The 18,553-nt window shown below is 46.2% G+C and overlaps 1 protein-coding gene across 2 annotated transcripts; it reads right to left on the bottom strand.

Moving 5' to 3' along the window:
* Positions 1 to 564: 564 nt before the first annotated feature.
* NOL9 (nucleolar protein 9) lies at positions 565 to 17,504 on the bottom strand. 2 transcript variants are annotated; one of them, XM_019746772.2, is made up of 12 exons: positions 17,100 to 17,504; positions 16,128 to 16,347; positions 15,625 to 15,752; positions 13,593 to 13,728; positions 13,394 to 13,490; positions 12,758 to 12,855; positions 8,196 to 8,357; positions 7,687 to 7,984; positions 7,217 to 7,328; positions 5,309 to 5,486; positions 4,345 to 4,478; positions 565 to 3,706 (listed from the first exon to the last, which is right to left on the bottom strand). In XM_019746772.2, exons 1-12 carry the CDS (start codon positions 17,475 to 17,477, stop codon positions 3,557 to 3,559), a joined length of 2,091 nt encoding a protein of 696 aa, XP_019602331.2. In that variant the 5' UTR covers positions 17,478 to 17,504; the 3' UTR covers positions 565 to 3,556. The 2 variants fall into 2 exon arrangements, with proteins under 2 accessions (XP_019602331.2, XP_019602332.2); XM_019746773.2 differs by having other exon boundaries at positions 13,394 to 13,487; positions 17,100 to 17,486.
* Between the last annotated feature and the right edge of the window lie 1,049 nt (positions 17,505 to 18,553).

Here is an 18,553-nt window from a genome sequence, read left to right as displayed (position 1 = left end):
TTTTCCTGGCAAAGCCTTAGAAAGCTTTAGCTTAGTAAAAAGCCTTTCTGCAGAAGCCCCAAACATCATGTGGCCTCTTCCCCCTTACGGCAGATGGCCCCCATATTTATTTTAGCCACTGTTTGGCCTCTGCTTGTCAGCCAAGGCTCATTTCTTCAGCCAGGCCCAATGCTGGGAGTGAGGACCCGGGCTTAGCTCACACCGGCCGAGAGGCAGTTACAGGCACAGACTCCAGGAATTTTTTTTTTCTTTCTTAATTTTCACTTCTCTGGAAGCAAAATTTTTTTCTCCTAATACACTTTCAAAAGACAGTCCAGAAAGAATATAGCATCCAATACTTACATACTTGGGCCCAAACACAAAAATTAGAATAAACGGTCACTGTGCTCAATTCTGAAATGGCAGAAGGCGCAGGCTGCTGGGGTTTCCTGTTTTCCCTGCTACGGCGCCCAGATTTCACTAACCCCCTTCTAACGTTTTATTTTCCCCACTGTTTCTGCCATAATTTCTCCTAAGCACTGAAATAATTTTCTGGAATAAAATGGTCTAATGAAATTACACAAATTCATGTTCTCCAAAATATTTAATGATACAGAGTTCATGTTGAGAAAAGCTGGACAGAAAACCATACATACAGGACATCAATTTTGTAAAATATCACACACACGATTTAGAAAAACACCAGACAAGACAGCATCACATTACTAGTGATTATCTAGGTGGTGGTGGACTTAAGGGTCACCTTCTACATGTGGGAACTGCTCGTACAAGTTGGAAAGCATTAAGTAGAGGTTTAGGAAACACTCCCAGGGACGGGGAACCAGGGGGAGCCGAGCCGTGGGGACTACTTCCTTAGAGCTCTTTAGCCAGTATTTGCCACCACCACCACCACCCCCACCCCCAAAAAGAATGATTTTAAGGTGGACCTGCCCACAGGCAGGACAGGTAAGATGGTTTCTGATTCCCACATTTAGTTTCTGCTTCCTCCCAAAGAGACTGAGGAATACAATCTTGGCTCCCGCCTTGTAGGAGTGTACAGTCTAACCAGAGACCGGCTGCACACTGAGGGTTACTGCTCTGCCCCTACAGTCGTGGCTCACGCACACTCACATGGGGACCCTGAGAGCTTCCATCCCACCTTAAAGGGAATGGGCTGTCTCCCTCGGAACTACACCGCTAGCCAGGATCTGAACTCAAAGCTCTAACAGCAAAGCCTGCTGTCTTACCCACCACACTGTCACATCTAAATCTAAAAATAATAAAAAGAAAAATCTACCAGGCAATTTTGTGAAAATTCACCATCTGGTACAAGAAAAGGCACCCTGTACTCCTGTCACTTGGTGGGTAAGTAACCAGCCATCAGAGGAGTCCCAGGGGCGGAGGTGTGGGCCCTCAGCCCAGCCTGGGGCCCCACACCTGGGCTGTCCTCTCCCGCAGGCCACTGTCAGATTTCGAGTTCTTAAAACACATAATCCAAAGCACCTGAAAGGCCAGCTCAAATGCCCCTGTTTTCTCAAACCTTCCGTTTCCTGGCCAGGGCCCCACAGGGCACACTGATTCCTGCCCCTCGGCCTAATGGAGGAGAGGAGGGACCAACTGAACTGCCTGTTTACAAAATAAAATGAACCCTGGAATTCGAGCATCTTGTCATTTATTTTCATATCTACCTTTCTTATAAATGGATCTCTTTAAAAGAACTAAGAATCACAAAATCGGCGACTAAAGGTTTTCACGTTTTAAGCCACACATTTCTTTAGTTTTCTTAAAATAAGCATGTACTAAGGAAATCACACAAATAACTCCAATGCAGAAACTCCTTACTGCTCATCCTGTACCACAAGACTACAGAAATAACAAGCCCAAACCATAGACACTGATGATCAAATAGACATGCGAGGTGAATGGCATGTTGCCCTCTGACCAGGACACCTGGAGCCAACCAGAGCCACATGACCAGGATCTCTGAATCCCAAGAAAGGCCGATACAGGCTTCTTGGCCAATTGTAGCCCGTCTGGCCGTCTGACCAATGGCTGACAGCTCCCTCTAGTGGCGATGTTTGTTTTCTTTACAGATAAGGACTGAAGACAATCCTTAAGAGCCAGCAGGAAATTAGGCGAAACGACAGCCTGGATTTAATGAAAATGCAAATGACAGGGCAGCACTTTCATTGTGTGACTTGCTGCTAATCACCTATAGTGAATATTATTACAAAGATACAGGAACTGGGGAAGGAGACAAAAAGGTGACAGTGGCGGATTGTCTGTTAAAATCCTTTGCAAGACCAAGACAGAAAAACATGTATGAGCTAAATTTAGATATAAATAAGAGGCAACTAAGAAGTTAGACATTAAGTGGTTTCTAGGGTATCAAAATTGCCCTAGAGAGTGCCAAGGGGTCCTGTGCAAATCTGTAAGTCTGTGGGTCTACAAGACACTTTAAATGAATATAGATGTTAAAACCCACATTCTCATAACCAGCCTTCATGATCTGCTAGGATGCTGCAATTCACAGTGCCAGTTTGAGATGCTGCCGTGGGAGCTGTCTCACCCTCTCAGATGCAGAAATGGTATGGCCCAGACTGATTTCCCAAAATGCTTCCAACCATGGAGGATACAGAGTTATGACCACCAGGGAGAAGACGAATAGATTTCCGTTGTGTTTTCCCAGAGCCATCTGGGAGAATGACATTATCACCAGCCTCTGGTACCCCTAGGAGAAAGCACTAAATGGCACAGTTGTCCACAGGTACAAGTTCAGGTCCAGCCACCTAAGGGCGAGAACAGGCTTTTCTCAGAACTGCTCTGCCAGTCCTTCCACACAGCTGAGTTTCCGGCGCAGCCCAGGATATGTCTTCAATCCCAGATGAGAAGTCAATCAGGACAAATTCAGGTTTAAAGAGGCCCCAGGAGAGGCTTCCTGGACTTGAGAGCAATTTTTTCATCATAAACCCGACAGGTTAAAAAATAATAATAAAAATGAAGGAGCCCAAATTTTCTCCTATTAAACCTCGATTAACTTTGAAGACCAAATGTATCTTTAACACTTGACCCACAGGAACGGAAAGAACCTGGGTAGCATCCCATGATCGGGGAGGAGAATGACCCACCGTTGGGGTCTCCCCGCCGTCTGCCATCACTGGGTGAGGACCAACGCGTGTCTCTACATCCTGTTAGACTTACAACCCTGCTAGCCAGCCTTCCTGCCTCGTGGGTCCATTTCTGTGGCCCCAAGCTCCCCATTTTTATCCTGATTCCACCAACCAGGTCCTCAGATAACTTCTTAAGGAATCGATTGTATCTTCTGTTTTAATGGAGCACGTTTTCCGTGACGCTTTCTCTCCCTTTAAAAACTGAAACATCACGTGTGACTCACCATACAGCAGACTAAGGCAAAACTCGGGGTCACGTAGCCTTAAGAAGGGACTTACATTTACTATAAACACTTCCACAAGTTTTACAGGACACTGTTTGCTACGTAAGGGTGCCGTCTGCTGATGTCAGGCTGGAGACAAAGTCAAGCTTTCTGGTACAACAGTACCTTCCCTTATTAAAAACATCAGTTTGTTTTTCGATAGAATTTATGTCTTGGGGGTAGTTTCTCTTTCCATGTTTCCTCAGTTTCTCTTAATCCAATTTTCCCTGATGCTCCAGGAAGTTTAAAATTATAATCTGTCGTGATGTAAGGTATCGTCCCTTCAGGCCCATGCTGAAATGGAAACACAGAGAATACATGAAAACACTGCAAATCCAGCCAAACCTTTCTTCCCCAGAAGACAGTGTCAAAAGCGAGTCAGTGCATCCCTCTCTCCTCAGAGCCTTGGCCCCCCTTCCCTCAAAGGGCCCACTTGAAACACCAGCTCAGGCACAAACGCAGGACTGCCTCCTTTCCATCCAATTCAACGCACCGGAGAGCACGAGAGTAGGTGAGGGTGGGTGTTTCTCTCTCAAACAAGAGGGTGGAGGAACAGCCACGGCCTCCCAGGCCACTCCCAGGCCCTGCAATTTGGCTCTGGGACCACACGGGTGCCCTTGGCCAACATGACCTTCCCATGACCTTCCCATGGGTGCACCTGAAGACCGTCCTCAGGAAGGTATAATCCTGGGGAGGCCTCCTACTGGGACAATGGTCTCCCACGGAGCTCCTGACCATGAGTGACAGTGACTCACGGCCTTGCCTCATGCACCGGGCTGACACTCCGCCTTGCCTCATTCTAGCTCTAAGACAAAGTGTAAGTTCCCCAAACAATAACCTGTCCCGTGACTCTTGCCCAAATTTCAGGTCCTCTCTCTCTCCTACGTGCATGGAAATTTATCTCCAGGGCTGTCCCTGGGAGCCATACTCACCTGGTTCTTAAGGACACAGTGTGGGATGGAAATGGCTCCGACCAGCAGACAATTCACGTTTCTTAGCTCTTCCGGGGGCACAGGGGTGAGGATGTGGTAAAGCCTCTTCTCCATGTCAATCCCTCTACAGATTCCTGAAGACACACAAAAATCACCCTTTCTGGGAGACATCAAACCTTCCCCCGACTCTGAATTGCAGAATGGCTTTTCAAACAAGTTTCCATTTCAAATGGGGTTTGCTTTGAAAATACAAAGTACCAAGACACAGAGTATGTGGGGCGTCTAGTGAAGGAGATTCTCCAGCGTCCAGTGCAGAAATGGTGGCGGCTCAGACCGGCACGGTGAGGAGATGAGAGGGAGGGCCTGACATATTTTGGAAACCCAAGCTACCTGACCTGCTAGTGGGTTGGATGTGGAGAACGAAGGCAAGGACGTTCCAAGGAGGACCCACAGGTGTGGCCCGAACACCTGAGTGGATCTTTGAAGGACCGTTCAAAGGACCCAAGGGAACAGGAGATGGGGACTTGGGGAGAACATCAGGGTGTATGGTCCCATCAGGACCCCACTTTTGGACCTATGTCCTAGATACCAGTGGGATAGCCAAGCAGAGAAGTACACGGGTAACACAGGTTTGGAACTCAGACACATGGTTGGGCTACAGAGAGCCTATGGAGTCAGCATACGGATGGCTTTAGAGCCCCGGCAGTGGGTGAGATGGCTTAGAGAAAACCTGGCAAGTGAGAAGGCCGTGACCAGTCTCTTAGGAATCCTAGATTTAGAAGAGCTGGCAGGAGAAGCAGGGAAAGAGCTGCTTCCTTCCTGCCCTCCAGCCCGAGGCCCACCGTACTAAAGACAGAGAAGCTCTCTGACCACTCCAACTGAGACAGCTCTGAGGTCAAGGCCAGCCATCTACAGCTGAAGTGGATCGATTTCAGGTCTGCAGACATGCTTTACTCTCACTCACCAAACCCCAGACAATCACAGATTGGAGTCTGGGCCAGCAGTATGGGCCCATGTGCATGTCCTCTGACATCATCCAGGATCCTGCAGAGACCCACCCAGCTGGCGTTCACAGCGCACAGTACGTGGGTGGGAGCGACGTCGGCGTGGGTAATGCGGAGTGCAACGGCATTGAAAGGGACCTGGAAAACAATGCACGTTTTCCTCTATTAATTCCACTTGAAAGACACTTTTAATTTTCATCAGCCAATTAGCCAGTTATCTAACGTTCTATTTGCTGAACTGCCTACTGAAAAGCATCTCAAAAGAATGGAAGCACAACCCAGCATGTGGTGAGTGTTTTACTGCTTTACTACAGAGAACCTGAGAAATGTACACGAAGTTCTTGTATATGGTCAACACCTGCTGGAAACCTAAACCTAATGCCTGAACGTTCTTGTCGAAAGAAACACTCGAGACGCAAGTTTGGAGACAATCCTTAATGAGTTACAGTCCAGGGAGACTGTGAAAACCCCATTCTCCGAGAGATCTCCTAATGTAAGAAAGTCAAAGTCCATTCAGTGAGAGAAAGCCACCACTCACTCCCTAATGAAACATATTGAACTAAGAAAAAGGGATCGCACTCCTGGAGCACAGGGTAAATAACGACCTTTAACGTAACTTTCTGGGTAATTCCAAACTCTTAAAGTCGAAAAGTATTTTGTTGGGTATTACTTAGATTTCAAAAACAAATTTGCAATAACAAAAGGCAGTTTCAATTCCTGGCAGGTAACTTTTAAATCCAGTTATGAGCATCTCTAAGTGAGCAAAACTCCACTAAACAAACTGCCTGAGCGTGTCTGGTGGAGACGACTCAAAAGCCTAGAGCCCATCTCACCATGAGGCTTGGGAGACACAACCTCGCAGTCTGGATCCACTGCTCCTGCCATGCACGTTCTCAGGCCTGTGTTTCTACCTGACTGCCCAGGTTTCCGAGCTTTACTAGCATCGCCCTCACAGGGCTGCTGCGAGGTCGCCAAGCCAAGCCACATAACGTGCTTAGCAGAGCCCCTGGCACACAGCCAGGGCTTGTCTGCAAGGCCATACAGCAGGTGAATGCTCCAGACTCTGGAGTCGGGGCGCCTGGGCTCCAGTCCCAGCCCAAACTTTTACTACGCTCCTTTGGGCCCACTGACTCAATGCCCCCAGCCTCAGTTCTATCATTTGTACAATGGGGAGAATACAGGGCCGTTGTGAGTAAAGGAGTAAACACAGGCTTAGAACAGGGCATAGCATGGAGTCAGCACTTAAGAAATGCTACCTGTTACTTTTTTATTTTCATCATCCAGAATCCTAATATCAAGGGGGTTTCAACCCCAAATAATGAAGAGCTTGGATCCCAAGATGTAAGTATTCTGGTGCTAGAATCTACTTTTGACAATAACATGAAATGCTTTCACAGTGCTAGGGGCTAGGTACCACCTCCTGCCTGTTGAACACCTGTTGACCCGCACAGCCAGGTCTGGTACTGGCCCCATTCTACTGATGACAATCTGAATCGCAAGCAGCTAGGAAGCAGAAGTGCTGGAGCCAGACTGCGGGGTTTAATCCCAGGGCCACCTCCGGGATTCGGCAGAACCTTCTTAACCAGCGTGGACCCAGTCGTGCCCCGCAGAGCACAGCACAGCACAGCAGTTAAGAGCAGGACCCTGGAGACAGACTGCCTGGGTCTGATGCCAGCTGTCACTCCCACTGGATTACTCGGCCTCCCATCTGCCAAATGGGGACAGTTATAGGACCTACACCATTGACTTGTTCTGAGGATTAAATGAGCAGTTATAGTAGTTAGAGGAGCACTCGGCACACAGGAAGCCACAGAAATGTTTGCTAAATAAACAAAATAAAGATGATCCCAGCCACAGGCTCGGGTTACCTGATAGGGTGTCAGACTTTGTAAGGGATAAAGTGGTTTCGGCACTGGGGGATGCAACTGGCCAAGGTAACCTAACACCGCCAAGTCACGAAGAATTTTGTTATGTGAGTCTCTGCAAAGTAAATCAGAATGAGGTAAGGAGAGATTTAACCTTACAGGTCCACCGCCCACTGAGAACCGAGTACATTTGCCATTACACAGATTAGGTTCACACCTTAGTATCTGCAGATCCTGCCTTTCTATAAACCCAGAGAAAAAACATGAAGCAGAAAGACTCCTGCTAGTCAAAGCCCCTGGCGACCAGAGCTGGAGGCCACTTCTGGATCGTTCCATTGGGAAAATAACTGATCTTCATACATAGCTGTGACAGATTTGAAAAGTTGAGGACTTATTCCTTGTAAAGAATTCAGGGCAGAAGGTCTTGTTAAAATGAAGAACACTGCATTCTCGAGCCGTGATGGTGTACTTACCTATTTCTTGGAGTTTTTCTAAATGCAAAGTCCGACTTGACGCACATCAGCTTATGTCCAGTAAATAAAACTGGACTCTCTTTTTCTTCATCAGCAAATTCAAAATACTCTGCAAACTCTGGCAGATGGAAACCCCTGTGTCTGATTTTAGACTTGCTTTTTGTGTATAAGCCGTCCATGTCATCTACATAGTCGGGGGTGAGGTTTGGCATGTATTTACTTCGGCCAGAACTGAACTGAACAACGTGACTGGGAGACAGCAGTCGGATCAGATCAATGAGAAGCAAAAGCCCTTTATCTGTGAGGAAGGAGATCACATTAGCAGTTAGAGCACACAAAAAAACAAACCCAAAAAAAATGTTCCTACAAGGAACTAGTATACTTATTCTGAGACAAAGAAACGATCAATAAGGAGAAATCTAAAAACTGGGCTCCAGCACTAATGCCTAAAAGCCAAAAGCTGATTTACACTGCCCGTCCTGTCCTGCTGGTGGACCCCGTGGGCTTACCTGTCACCCAGCCCATTGTGTTGACGATAAGAGGGGACTCTCTCTTGTAGGAGCTGAACACATACTTTATTATCTCAATGTAATTCTCATAGTCGTTTTTACAAGTAGGTTTCCCATAATATACCATTTTCTGTGGTGTCCTCTGGTGGGTGAAAGGTGGTCCTAAGAAGATAGAGATAAGAGCAATCAATCCGTGACTATTTAACAGGTAGCGAGGTCAGCCATCATCACCAACAAAGATCCGCAGGAATCTGAGACCATCCTACCACCAGGATAAATGTACTCGCCTTTCTGGAAGTAGAGCATCACTTCTAATCTAATCATGAGAGACATTCTATAAATGTGCTCTTCAACATCGTCAAGGGCATACAAGATAAGAAAAGCTGGAGGAACTGTTCCAGATTGAAGGAGACTAAAGATTTATAACAACACACTGGGCCTATTCAGATGATTGGGACAATGGACAAAATCCGAGTAACGGTACTGCAGCGATGCTACTCTCCTGACTTTTGTGGCTGCATTGATTATGTAGCAGAATGTCCTTGTTTTTAAAAATACCCACTGAAATATTAAGGGGTTAAAAAAACAGGGGGAAAAATTAAATGGACTAGAGAAAATTAAAAAAAAAAAGGAGCAATGAAATAAGGTCAAGAGCTAAGCTTAAACAATTTTTTTTAATAAAGCTGTTAAAACAATGCAAATATTTTAAGAATTCTTACTGACAAAACATCTGTTAAATCCCTAACATACCTAGCAACCTAATTTACCATCTGCTTCTTCTAAAAGTCAACTAAACAAAAATCACACAATTATCTCAACAGATACGAAAAAAGCACTCGACAGAATCCAACATTATTTCAGGATAAAATTATTACACAAACCAGGAACAGAAGGCAACTTCTTGAAGCTGACAAAGAGAGACTATGAAAAACCCACAGCCAATATCATACTCAATGGTGAAAGACTGGATGCCTTCCCGCTAAGATCAGAAACAAGAAAAAAAGCATGTTTCCTTCTACTCTACATTGTACTAGAGGTCCGGCCAGAGCTATTAGACAAGAAAAAGAAATAAAAGCCATCCAGATTGGAAAGGAAGAGGTAAAACTATCTCTATTTGCAGCTGACATGATCTTATATATAAAAAAATCCCAAAGAATTTTCAGGAAGGCCACTAGAGCTAATAAAGGAATTCAGCAAATTGCAGGGTGTAAGAGCAACACATAAAAATCAGTTAGGTTTCTATGCACAAGTAATGAACAATCTGAAAAGGAAATTAGGAAAGAATTCCATTTATAATAACAGCTAAAATAATTAAATCTTAGGAATAAATCTAACCAGGAAGGGGAAAAGACTTAGATACCAAAAACCACACAACACTGCTTAACACGTTGCGTATAGATCACGAGAATCTTCACGAGGGATTTAAACCCCGCTGTATGCAACATGTTAAAGAAATTAAAGAGGACCTAAGACATTGAAAAGACATCCCGTGTTCATGGACAAAAAGACTTACTATTAAGATGTCCATACAACCCAAAGCCATCTACAGACAGATTCAACACAATCCCTATCAAAATTCTAAGTCTTTTGCGCAGAAATCGAAAAGCCAATTCTCAAATTGATATGGACTTGCAAGGGGTCCTGAAAGGCCAAAAACTTCTTGAAAAGGAATAAAGCTGGAGGAACCAACTTTGAACTTACAAGCTACAGTAATTACGAGAGGTGGTGCTGCCATAAGGACAGATAGAGCTACGGAATAAAACAGAGAGCCCAGGAAAAAACCCTTGCATATACTCGTATGGTCAAATGATTTTTGACAAAGGTGCCAAGACCACTTCATGAGGAAAGGACAGTCTTTTCAACAAACGGTGACTGGAAAATTGGACATCCGCGGGTAACAGAATGAACCTTTCCTTATATCATACAGAAAAATTTATTCAAAAACGGATCAAATCAGAGACAACAGACCAAAATCCCAAGTCACACGCCGCGTAGAGGACTGTGACATCGAGCTGCACCCGGAACCAAAGTCGTCTCACCACTCACCCCAGGAAACAAAGGACTGAGACATAACCAGAACTTGAAGACGGGACCCTTTCAGGAGCAAACGGTCCATTGTCCAGGAAGATCCGGTACAGAAGCCCCTTACCTAAATGGCCAAGAGCCTCTAAACTTGCCCCACCAGTGCTTCCACATACTTGTTCCTCTCACCCCTTAAAAACCCGCCCCAAAGCCTGGATCAGGGAGACTGACTTGAGTTTCTTCTCTGATCTCCGTGTCTGGACTGCCTGACAAGTAAATCCTTCTACCTGCTGGGGAGGGAGGAATCAAAGACCTAAGTGTTAGAGCTAAAACTTACAAAACTCTAGAAGAAAACATTACAGAAAATCTTTATGGCACTGAATTTGGCAACAACTTCATGGGTATGACACCGACAACACAAGCAATAAAAGAAAAAATAAATTGACTTTATAAAAATTAAGAATGTTTGTGCATCAAAGGGTATCATCAAGAAAATGAAGACACAAACCTACAGAATGGGAGAAAATATCTGCAAATCGTGCATCTGATAAGGGATTTAAATACATATAAAGAACTCCTGAAACTCAACAAAAACAAATAACCCAATTCAAAAATGGGCAAAGGACCTAAACAGACATTTCTCCAAGGCAGACATACAAATGGCCAATAAGCACATGAAAAGATGTTCAACATCATCAGTCATTAGAGAAATGCAAATCAAAACCAAAATGAGGCATCACTTCACATCGAATAGAATGGCTACTATCAAAAATAACAAGTATTGGTGATGACATAGAGAAATTAGAACCTTTGTACATTTCTGACGGGAATGCAAACAATACAGCTACAGTGAGAAAGTTTGGCAGTTTCTCAAAAAGTTAAACACGGAACAACTAAACGAGCCAGCAATTCTGCTCTGAAACAACTGGCAGCAGGGACGTGAACAGATACTTGCACACACTGCAGAGAAACACCATCAGACTAGCCACAAAGCAGAAACCACCCAAGGGTTCATTAGCAGTCGAATAGATAAACAAAATGTGATATTATCCATACAATGGAATAATACTCCGCCATAAAAGGAATGAAATTTTCATATATGCTACAATATGCCTACATTACGCTTGGTGAAAGAAGCCAGACACAGGATAAATATGGTAGGATTTCACTTATATGTGGTACCTAGAGCAGGCAAAGTCACAGGGACAGAGAGTAGGACAGAGGTTCCTGGGCCTGGAGGTAAACTGGAAGGGAGGAATTATTGTTTATTGATAAAGCAGCCCCCCTCATCTGTGGTTTCGCTTTCTCTGATTTCAGTTACCACAGTCAACTGTGGTCCAAAAATATTCAATGAAAAATTCCAGAAATAAACAATTCAGGGGTGGCCGGATGGCTCAGTTGGTTAGAGTGGGAGCTCTGAACAGGGTTGCTGGTTCAATTCCCACATGGGATGGTGGGCTGCACCCCCTGCAACTAAAGATTGAAAACGGCGACTGGTCTTGGAAGCTGAGCTGCACCCTCCACAACTAGACTGAAGGACGAGTTGGAGCTGATGGGCCCTGGAAAAACACAGTTACCCAATACTCCCCAATAAAATTTATAAAACAAAAACAAAAACAAAAACAAAAAACAATGCATGTTTTCAATTGCACACTGTTCTGAGTAGCATGATGAAATTTTGCTGGGTCCCACGAATCACCCGCTGTCCACCGTATCCACGCTGCATAAGAAACCCACCCATTAGTCAGTTATCAGATCGAGTGTTGTGGTATCGCAGTGCTTGCGCTCAAGTCACCCCTATTTTATTTAATGATCCCAATGCACCAAGAGCAATGATGCTGGCAATTGGAATATACCGCAGAGAAGCTGTAAACTTTATCAAAGGTATGTCCATGTGTATAGTATACACAGGGTTTGGTACATCCTGGGTTTCGGGCATCCATTATGGGGCTAGGAAAGTGTCCCCCACAGGTAAGGGGGACTGCTGCACAGCATCTGTTTGGGATGATGAAAAGTTTTGTCTATGGATAATAGTTCTACAACATTGGGAATGTATTGAATGCCACTGAATTGTTCACATATGAAATGATTAAAATGATAAATATCACGTTGGGCATATTTTCCCCTAAAAAAGAAAAAGCAATGTGAGATTCTGGTTTGGATTTTGAACCAGAAAAAGAGCATTAGAAGGATAACTGGTGACTTTTGAATAAAATCTATAGACGACTTAATAGTATTACATCAATGCTAATTTCCCCGTTTAAAACATTGTAGAGGGTTAACAAGTGTTAACATTAGAGGTGAGCTTCTAATTTACATGTAACAACATGGACAGCAGCTCCAGGGAACCCCTACAAAAATAGCACAGTTTTGTTTTCTTTTCTGAAATTTTGGAGGCTAGAGAAACAACTATAGGAAGACCATGAGTTTGGTAGGAGGACGTTCACTTTTTATATTTTATATTCTTTGAATTTTTCATTAAGTATCACTACTTTTGCATTTCAGAACACCAAGACATTTAAGAAACACATAATACATACCTAGAACTGGCTCTGTAATATTAAGTAAAGAAATGCAACCCGGAGGAGTAAATTCTGTCTGTCCCAGATCACATTCCAAATAGTCAATGCAGGAAATACTAAAAATTTAAAAGAAAGAAAACCTTAACTAGTTTTATGATGACGAAAGGGTAAATTAGATCTTAAACACTGTATGGGATACAGTCATAATGCACCCCATGCAGGCTTTTAGGTGGAATGCTCAAGCAATATTTTTGTTTTTTGTTTTGTTTTTTGAAGAGAAAATGTGATGCGGGCACAGTCACCGTGATAACCGGGCTACAACCTCGTCTTTCCTGAAATGTTATCATTCAAAAACAGCAGGATTTAGCCCAACTCTGAATCTCTGGATACGGACAAATACAGATTCTGAGACCAACTGACTCCTCTCGAAAGCTCCCTGGGAGGCAAGGTCAGTACCCCCCGAGAGCACTGTCCCCTCTCTCCAAAACAGTGTAACAGACGATACCACCATGCAACTGAGCAGCGTGGCACAGAGTTGTAAATAGTCTCTACTTAGAAGTCGAGGGGCATCTCCACCCAGTTTTGTAAGTCAAAACTCCTCCCTCAAGTCCCAAATCTAGCAACACGTCAAAACAAGAGTAAAACCACTCTCACCTGTTCAGTAACTGGTTAATCAGGTATCTATTGAACGTTGACTTTCCAACATCCTGAGCTCCACAAATCAGAATGATAGGACAGCCATCTACTTCTTCTGGGGGTGAAACAAACATTGACCCTGGCATTAGCATCTTCCTTAGGACTCCCCCGTGGCTCTGACAGATAGCACTTGCATTTATCAATATGTGTCACTCACCACAACAATCGTTGACTAACTCTTCCAGGGCTGAAAGAACACTCTCAGTAAAATGCAGGGCATTTTTTTTTTTCTCTTTTTTAATGCCAACAGACCTCAAGGCAAAATATTCGGAGTTAATCTGGAAAGTCGGGGTCTGAAATGAACAATGTAAACCTTTAGAAAAGGTAAAAATAAATGCCCCTTTTTACTTTGTTCTAAATTAATAAACCTCATAGTTGGGAGATACAAAAGATAAATTTGATCCCTCCCATTTTGTCACCCTCCCCGGACCCCAATCCAACCCTTCAGTACATCTTGTCACTCTCTTCCTAAAGTCATCCGTGTCTGTTTCCACAGCTTATGTTTACTTCCAAGCTGCCAGCATCTCTGCAGGGTGCTCCAAAGAAAATGTGTGGAAATTTAAGTGATTGCTACAAGCAAAATGCAATAGAAGAGCAAAGTTGCAGAGCAGGTTGGTGATTTGGAATAAAATCAAAGCAATCTCCGAAAACAAAGCAAAAAGACAAGAATGTATGCAGACAGAGTTGAACGGATGTGAAAAACAGGTCCACAAAACCCAATGGCGTTCTAGCAGAAGTACCAGGAAACCAACAGAAAGCAACCCAAGGAATGGAAGAGCTCAGTCCCAGCGGAAGCAGGTGAGGTTCAGATGGAATACGGCCACTGTGAGGAAGCTGATCAAGGAAGAGACCCACCCATGCTCACATCCTCATGCAATTCATCAACCCCAAGGATAAAAGCATCATAAAAGGCATCAACCTGGCACTGAGACTTCCTACCACCAACTCTGGATTCTAGAAAACAATGGCGCAGGCCTTCAGAGTTTTGACATTGGTCTCTTTGCTGCTCCCCCATCGAGACCTACTCTTGGGAGTGCCTCAGGCTCAGATCTTGAACCTTCCTGTTTTTATGTTATCAACTCCCTTGATGTTATAATCCCAGCTCAAGGCCTTTAGAACCCTCTGCTGGAGCCGAAAGCTCCCAATTCCAACCTCTTCTCGGAACTCCACTCCCATCTCCAACTGAACGTCTCAAAGTTAACACAGTTGTAGCTCCTCCTACAGCTGCCTCAGCTCAGTTAACGACAACGCCACGCACCTCGGCGTTTAGCCTAAAAAGCCTGGTGTGAGTCCTTGATTCTTCGTAATACCTCCCATCTATATAGTCTGTCCAATAATCCTATGGATTACACTGAATTTACTGGCTCACAGGAAACCATTATAGTAATGACATGACTTTAGGAAACAACATGGCCAGCAAGATTTAGAGGTGAGAAAAGAGAGACGGGAGACAGTGTAAGTATTACTCATTCAGTTTAGAGAAAACTTACACTGGCTCAAGTTAATAAATCAAGATATGAAGATATGATTTAAAAAATGCCAAGAGGCATTTACCCATTGGTGCCTTTCGCTGGGGAATGAAACTAACACTTTTCATGACATAGCTTTCTTTTTTTCCTCCCCTTCTTCCGCCTCCCCGCCCAACTCTGGTTCAAGCCGTTACTTCTCAGTCTAGTTGTGTAGGACACAGCTCCCTGGCCCCTGCTGGTGTGATGAGCCTTCCGCTCCCCCGGCTGAGGCCGTCGGTCGCCAGTCATCGATCGGCCGCTCACAGCAGCTCTCACCAGGCTGCCGGCTGCTCACGCTAGTTGCCGGCCATTCACACTGGCCACCGGCCACTCTTGGCAGCACACGGTAGCCCACGCCGACCTCTGGCTGCTCACAGCAGCCCAGCTTCAGGGAGAGCCGTTGTTCACAACCTTAGCTGTAGAGGGCGCAGCTCACTGGCCCATGTGGGAATTGAACCGGCAACCTCGGTGTTATGGCAGTCCAACCACCTGAGCCCAGACCACTGGGCCGGCTGACATAGCTTTCTATACTGACTATTTTTACTGTACACATAAATTACACTCTGTATGACCTACAGCACAAGGAGAGAGACTGCTCTTCCAAGGGAGCATCCTACGTAGTCATTTGAAATGACTGTTGGTGGAAGCAATTAGCAAAACTCTGAATGAAACCTGTTTTACCTCTTGTACAAAGATGTAAGATAAACCTGGATGGCTGATTATGAAGTTCACAGTAGAGGTTTTCAGATTTTCCAGCAGCACAATGCAACACAGAGGAGAAAAATTCTTCATCACCCAACATCTATCATCTGTAAAGAGGAAAACAAACTACCTTAGAAATAGTAACTCGATTCAATTCTGTTTGCACTACCATTTCTAAGCTAAACTGTAAACTTTTTGAGAGTAGGAATTGCGTTTGAGAGTCTTTTTCAGGAGGCCACACTGCATAACAGGAACACACCCAGATGGAGAGGTCAATCCAAGTTTTCCACATACTAGCTTGTGTGGCCTAGGGCAACTTTACTCACCTGCAAAATGGTGAACACAAGGGTTTCCCTCTGAGAACCCTTGTGAGGGTTTAAGTAGATACAGTAAAGAACACAATGTCTAGGCCTTAGTAGCATCTCAAAATTATTAGCCTTGTCATAGTACATCCTCAATAAATTACCCAGTCTTTTCATTACCCTGGTTAAGATGAGATCTGAGCAAAGTTCGGGCTTCCCTTTTCATCTCCTTCTTGCTTTTCTCAGGCATCGAGGAAGGAACTGCACGGATAGTGAGGCGAGAATGGGTGTAGGTAGAGAAGACATCTCGGGAAGGCTGGCCTTGGCTAATGGTAAAACCAAACACCTGCACCTGGCCATAAAGGCATGTCACACGGCAGATCCCGCTAAAAGTAAAACACTAACAGAGAGAGAGAGAAAAAGGAAGAAATAACATTACGGATTCTGTTACTAATGACTGCAATTTTCTAAAACCTTAATTGCTATTCACATATTTAAAGGTGGCAGATTTCTAAATAACAATACACTGTACTAGCTGACTATCGGATACTTCATACTTTTGACCTAAGATCATAGCCCATGGCAGCTACAGCTGGGAAACACTGACACATGAACATGGGGGTCCCATGAGCTGGGCTCTGTGGTTCTCATGGCTCCCTGTCCTTAAAAGGCCCACTGCCTGCCAAGTCCCTGCGTTCCTGGGTTTTCACTTCCCTCCAGTACTGGAGGGGGACCTCCCAGACCGGAATCCAAGTAAAGAGCAGGGGCTCTGCAAGCAGACTGCCTGGGTGTGATCCTAGCTCTGGCTCCGTACCTTCTGCAAGTTACCTAAGCTAGACCTCAGTTGCTTCCTCTGTAACAGTTCATGGCAATAGCATTAATGACTTCATGTGAGCTGGGAGTATTAAATGGGCTCACACACAAAACGCTTCGAACACGCAGAACCTGGCATCACTAAGCACCCAGTAAATGCGACCTATTATCGTTATCGTTACTGTTCAAGTCCCTAGATTTCCTCATCAGCTTCGTTGTTACCCTCTGCTCAGCACCACCGCCACGAGAAGGGACACGGTCCTCTCCCGGCCGGAAACCACCGGGGCCGCGTCTCCATCTCGCCCTCTCTGCCCTCCGGACTCTCCCCACGCGACTCACCTGTTCGAGCGGCAGCAGCAGCAATGCGCGGCCGGGGCCCACGGGCCGCAACAGCCGGACCGGGAGGTTCGTGAGGCAGCTCGGGGCGGAGACCTCGTCCGCGGTACGCCCAGGGGCCGCGCTGGGGGCCGCGGTCTTGGTCCTCCCGGCCGCATCCACGCTCGACACCAGGCAGCCGCCCTCCCGCCAGTCGGCGCCGGCCGCCTGGGCCTGCAGCAGCCGCCTCCGCAGGCGCCTTCGGCCGCACCAGCGCAGCAGAGTCCGGAGCCGGCAGCGGGGCCGGCGGCTGAGGACGAGCTGGGGCCGGGCCTTGCGGGCTCGCATCCATGTGGAGCGGATGGACCCCCGCTTGCGCAGCAGGAGCAGCGAATCCGCCATGATGGCCACTGGCTCCAACCGCGCGAGAATCTCGCAAGATCCCGTCGCCCCGCCCCTCGGCCTGTCGCGCGGCCGAAAGGAAGGGGCTGGGGGCCGTGGGCGCCCTCTGCCGGCGGCCCAGGCTGCGCAGCCGTGCGTCTTGCTGCGGGCTCGGCGGCTCCCGTCCGCCCTCGGGGACTGAGCGCGGCGCTTCGGTGACCACAGACCCGGCGGTCCCACCGAGGGCTTCATTTCTATTATGCAAAAGCCCACCCCGGCCTCCTCTAGAGGGAAAGTCTGATACTTCAGCTCAAGTCCAGGGCCACCTCTCCGGAAATTCACTGGAATATTTTTTTGTCCTGCAGAAAAAGCTCCAGGATTAGCCGTTTAAACAAAACCCGTTTATTCGCATACCTTCTGCATGCTGTTGCCTTTGGGCGGGAAGGAGCAACCCTGGATAACAAGGCAAAACTACGATGATTCACTCAGAAATTAAGTGTCAGAAAACTGACTAGCGGGGAGGTCCATTCAAAGCCATGTCTCATTTGGTAAACTGAGGCCCAGGTGTAAGGTTCTAAAACCGGCAGATCCCTGCTAGCAACCCTCCACCCCGTCCCTCAGGGCCCCCATAGAAGCTGTGGTCCTGCCTCCCTCTGTCCCCCAAGTCCCCTCTCCAAAAAAATGCCAGGGCTCACTTTGTGAGCCAAGTGAAGCAGCAGGCAACAGAGCAAGGACAGAACTGTCCAGAGGAAGGATCGGTGGGGGCTGCCTGGTTTGCATCTGTGCGTTCCCCCTGTCCTGTTCCTGAGTAGGACAGTGGACACAGAAGCCGAGGCAGACAGCCTGGTTCTGACAACTGGGTTCCAGTCCCACCCCTTTCCTAGGCATGAAGCTGGGGAGCATGTGGGCCGCTGCCATCTACTCTATTTAAACAGCCTGACCTGGTCAGAGGGCACAGCTCGACCATGCCGGGCACAGGATTGGTTAGCATATTACGCTGGGTGGCTCACCTGGTTGTCCTGTAGCTTTCCCTTTCCTGCTGCTGGACTTTCAGCTGCCCCAACATGGAGTCCTTTCCTGATTCAGCCTCCCTGAGG

The sequence above is a fragment of the Rhinolophus sinicus genome, linkage group LG06 (assembly GCF_036562045.2).
Source record: "Rhinolophus sinicus isolate RSC01 linkage group LG06, ASM3656204v1, whole genome shotgun sequence".
NCBI lineage: Eukaryota > Metazoa > Chordata > Mammalia > Chiroptera > Rhinolophidae > Rhinolophus > Rhinolophus sinicus.
Note: the sequence above shows the minus strand (reverse complement) of the source record. Positions and strands in the feature narration are given on the sequence as shown.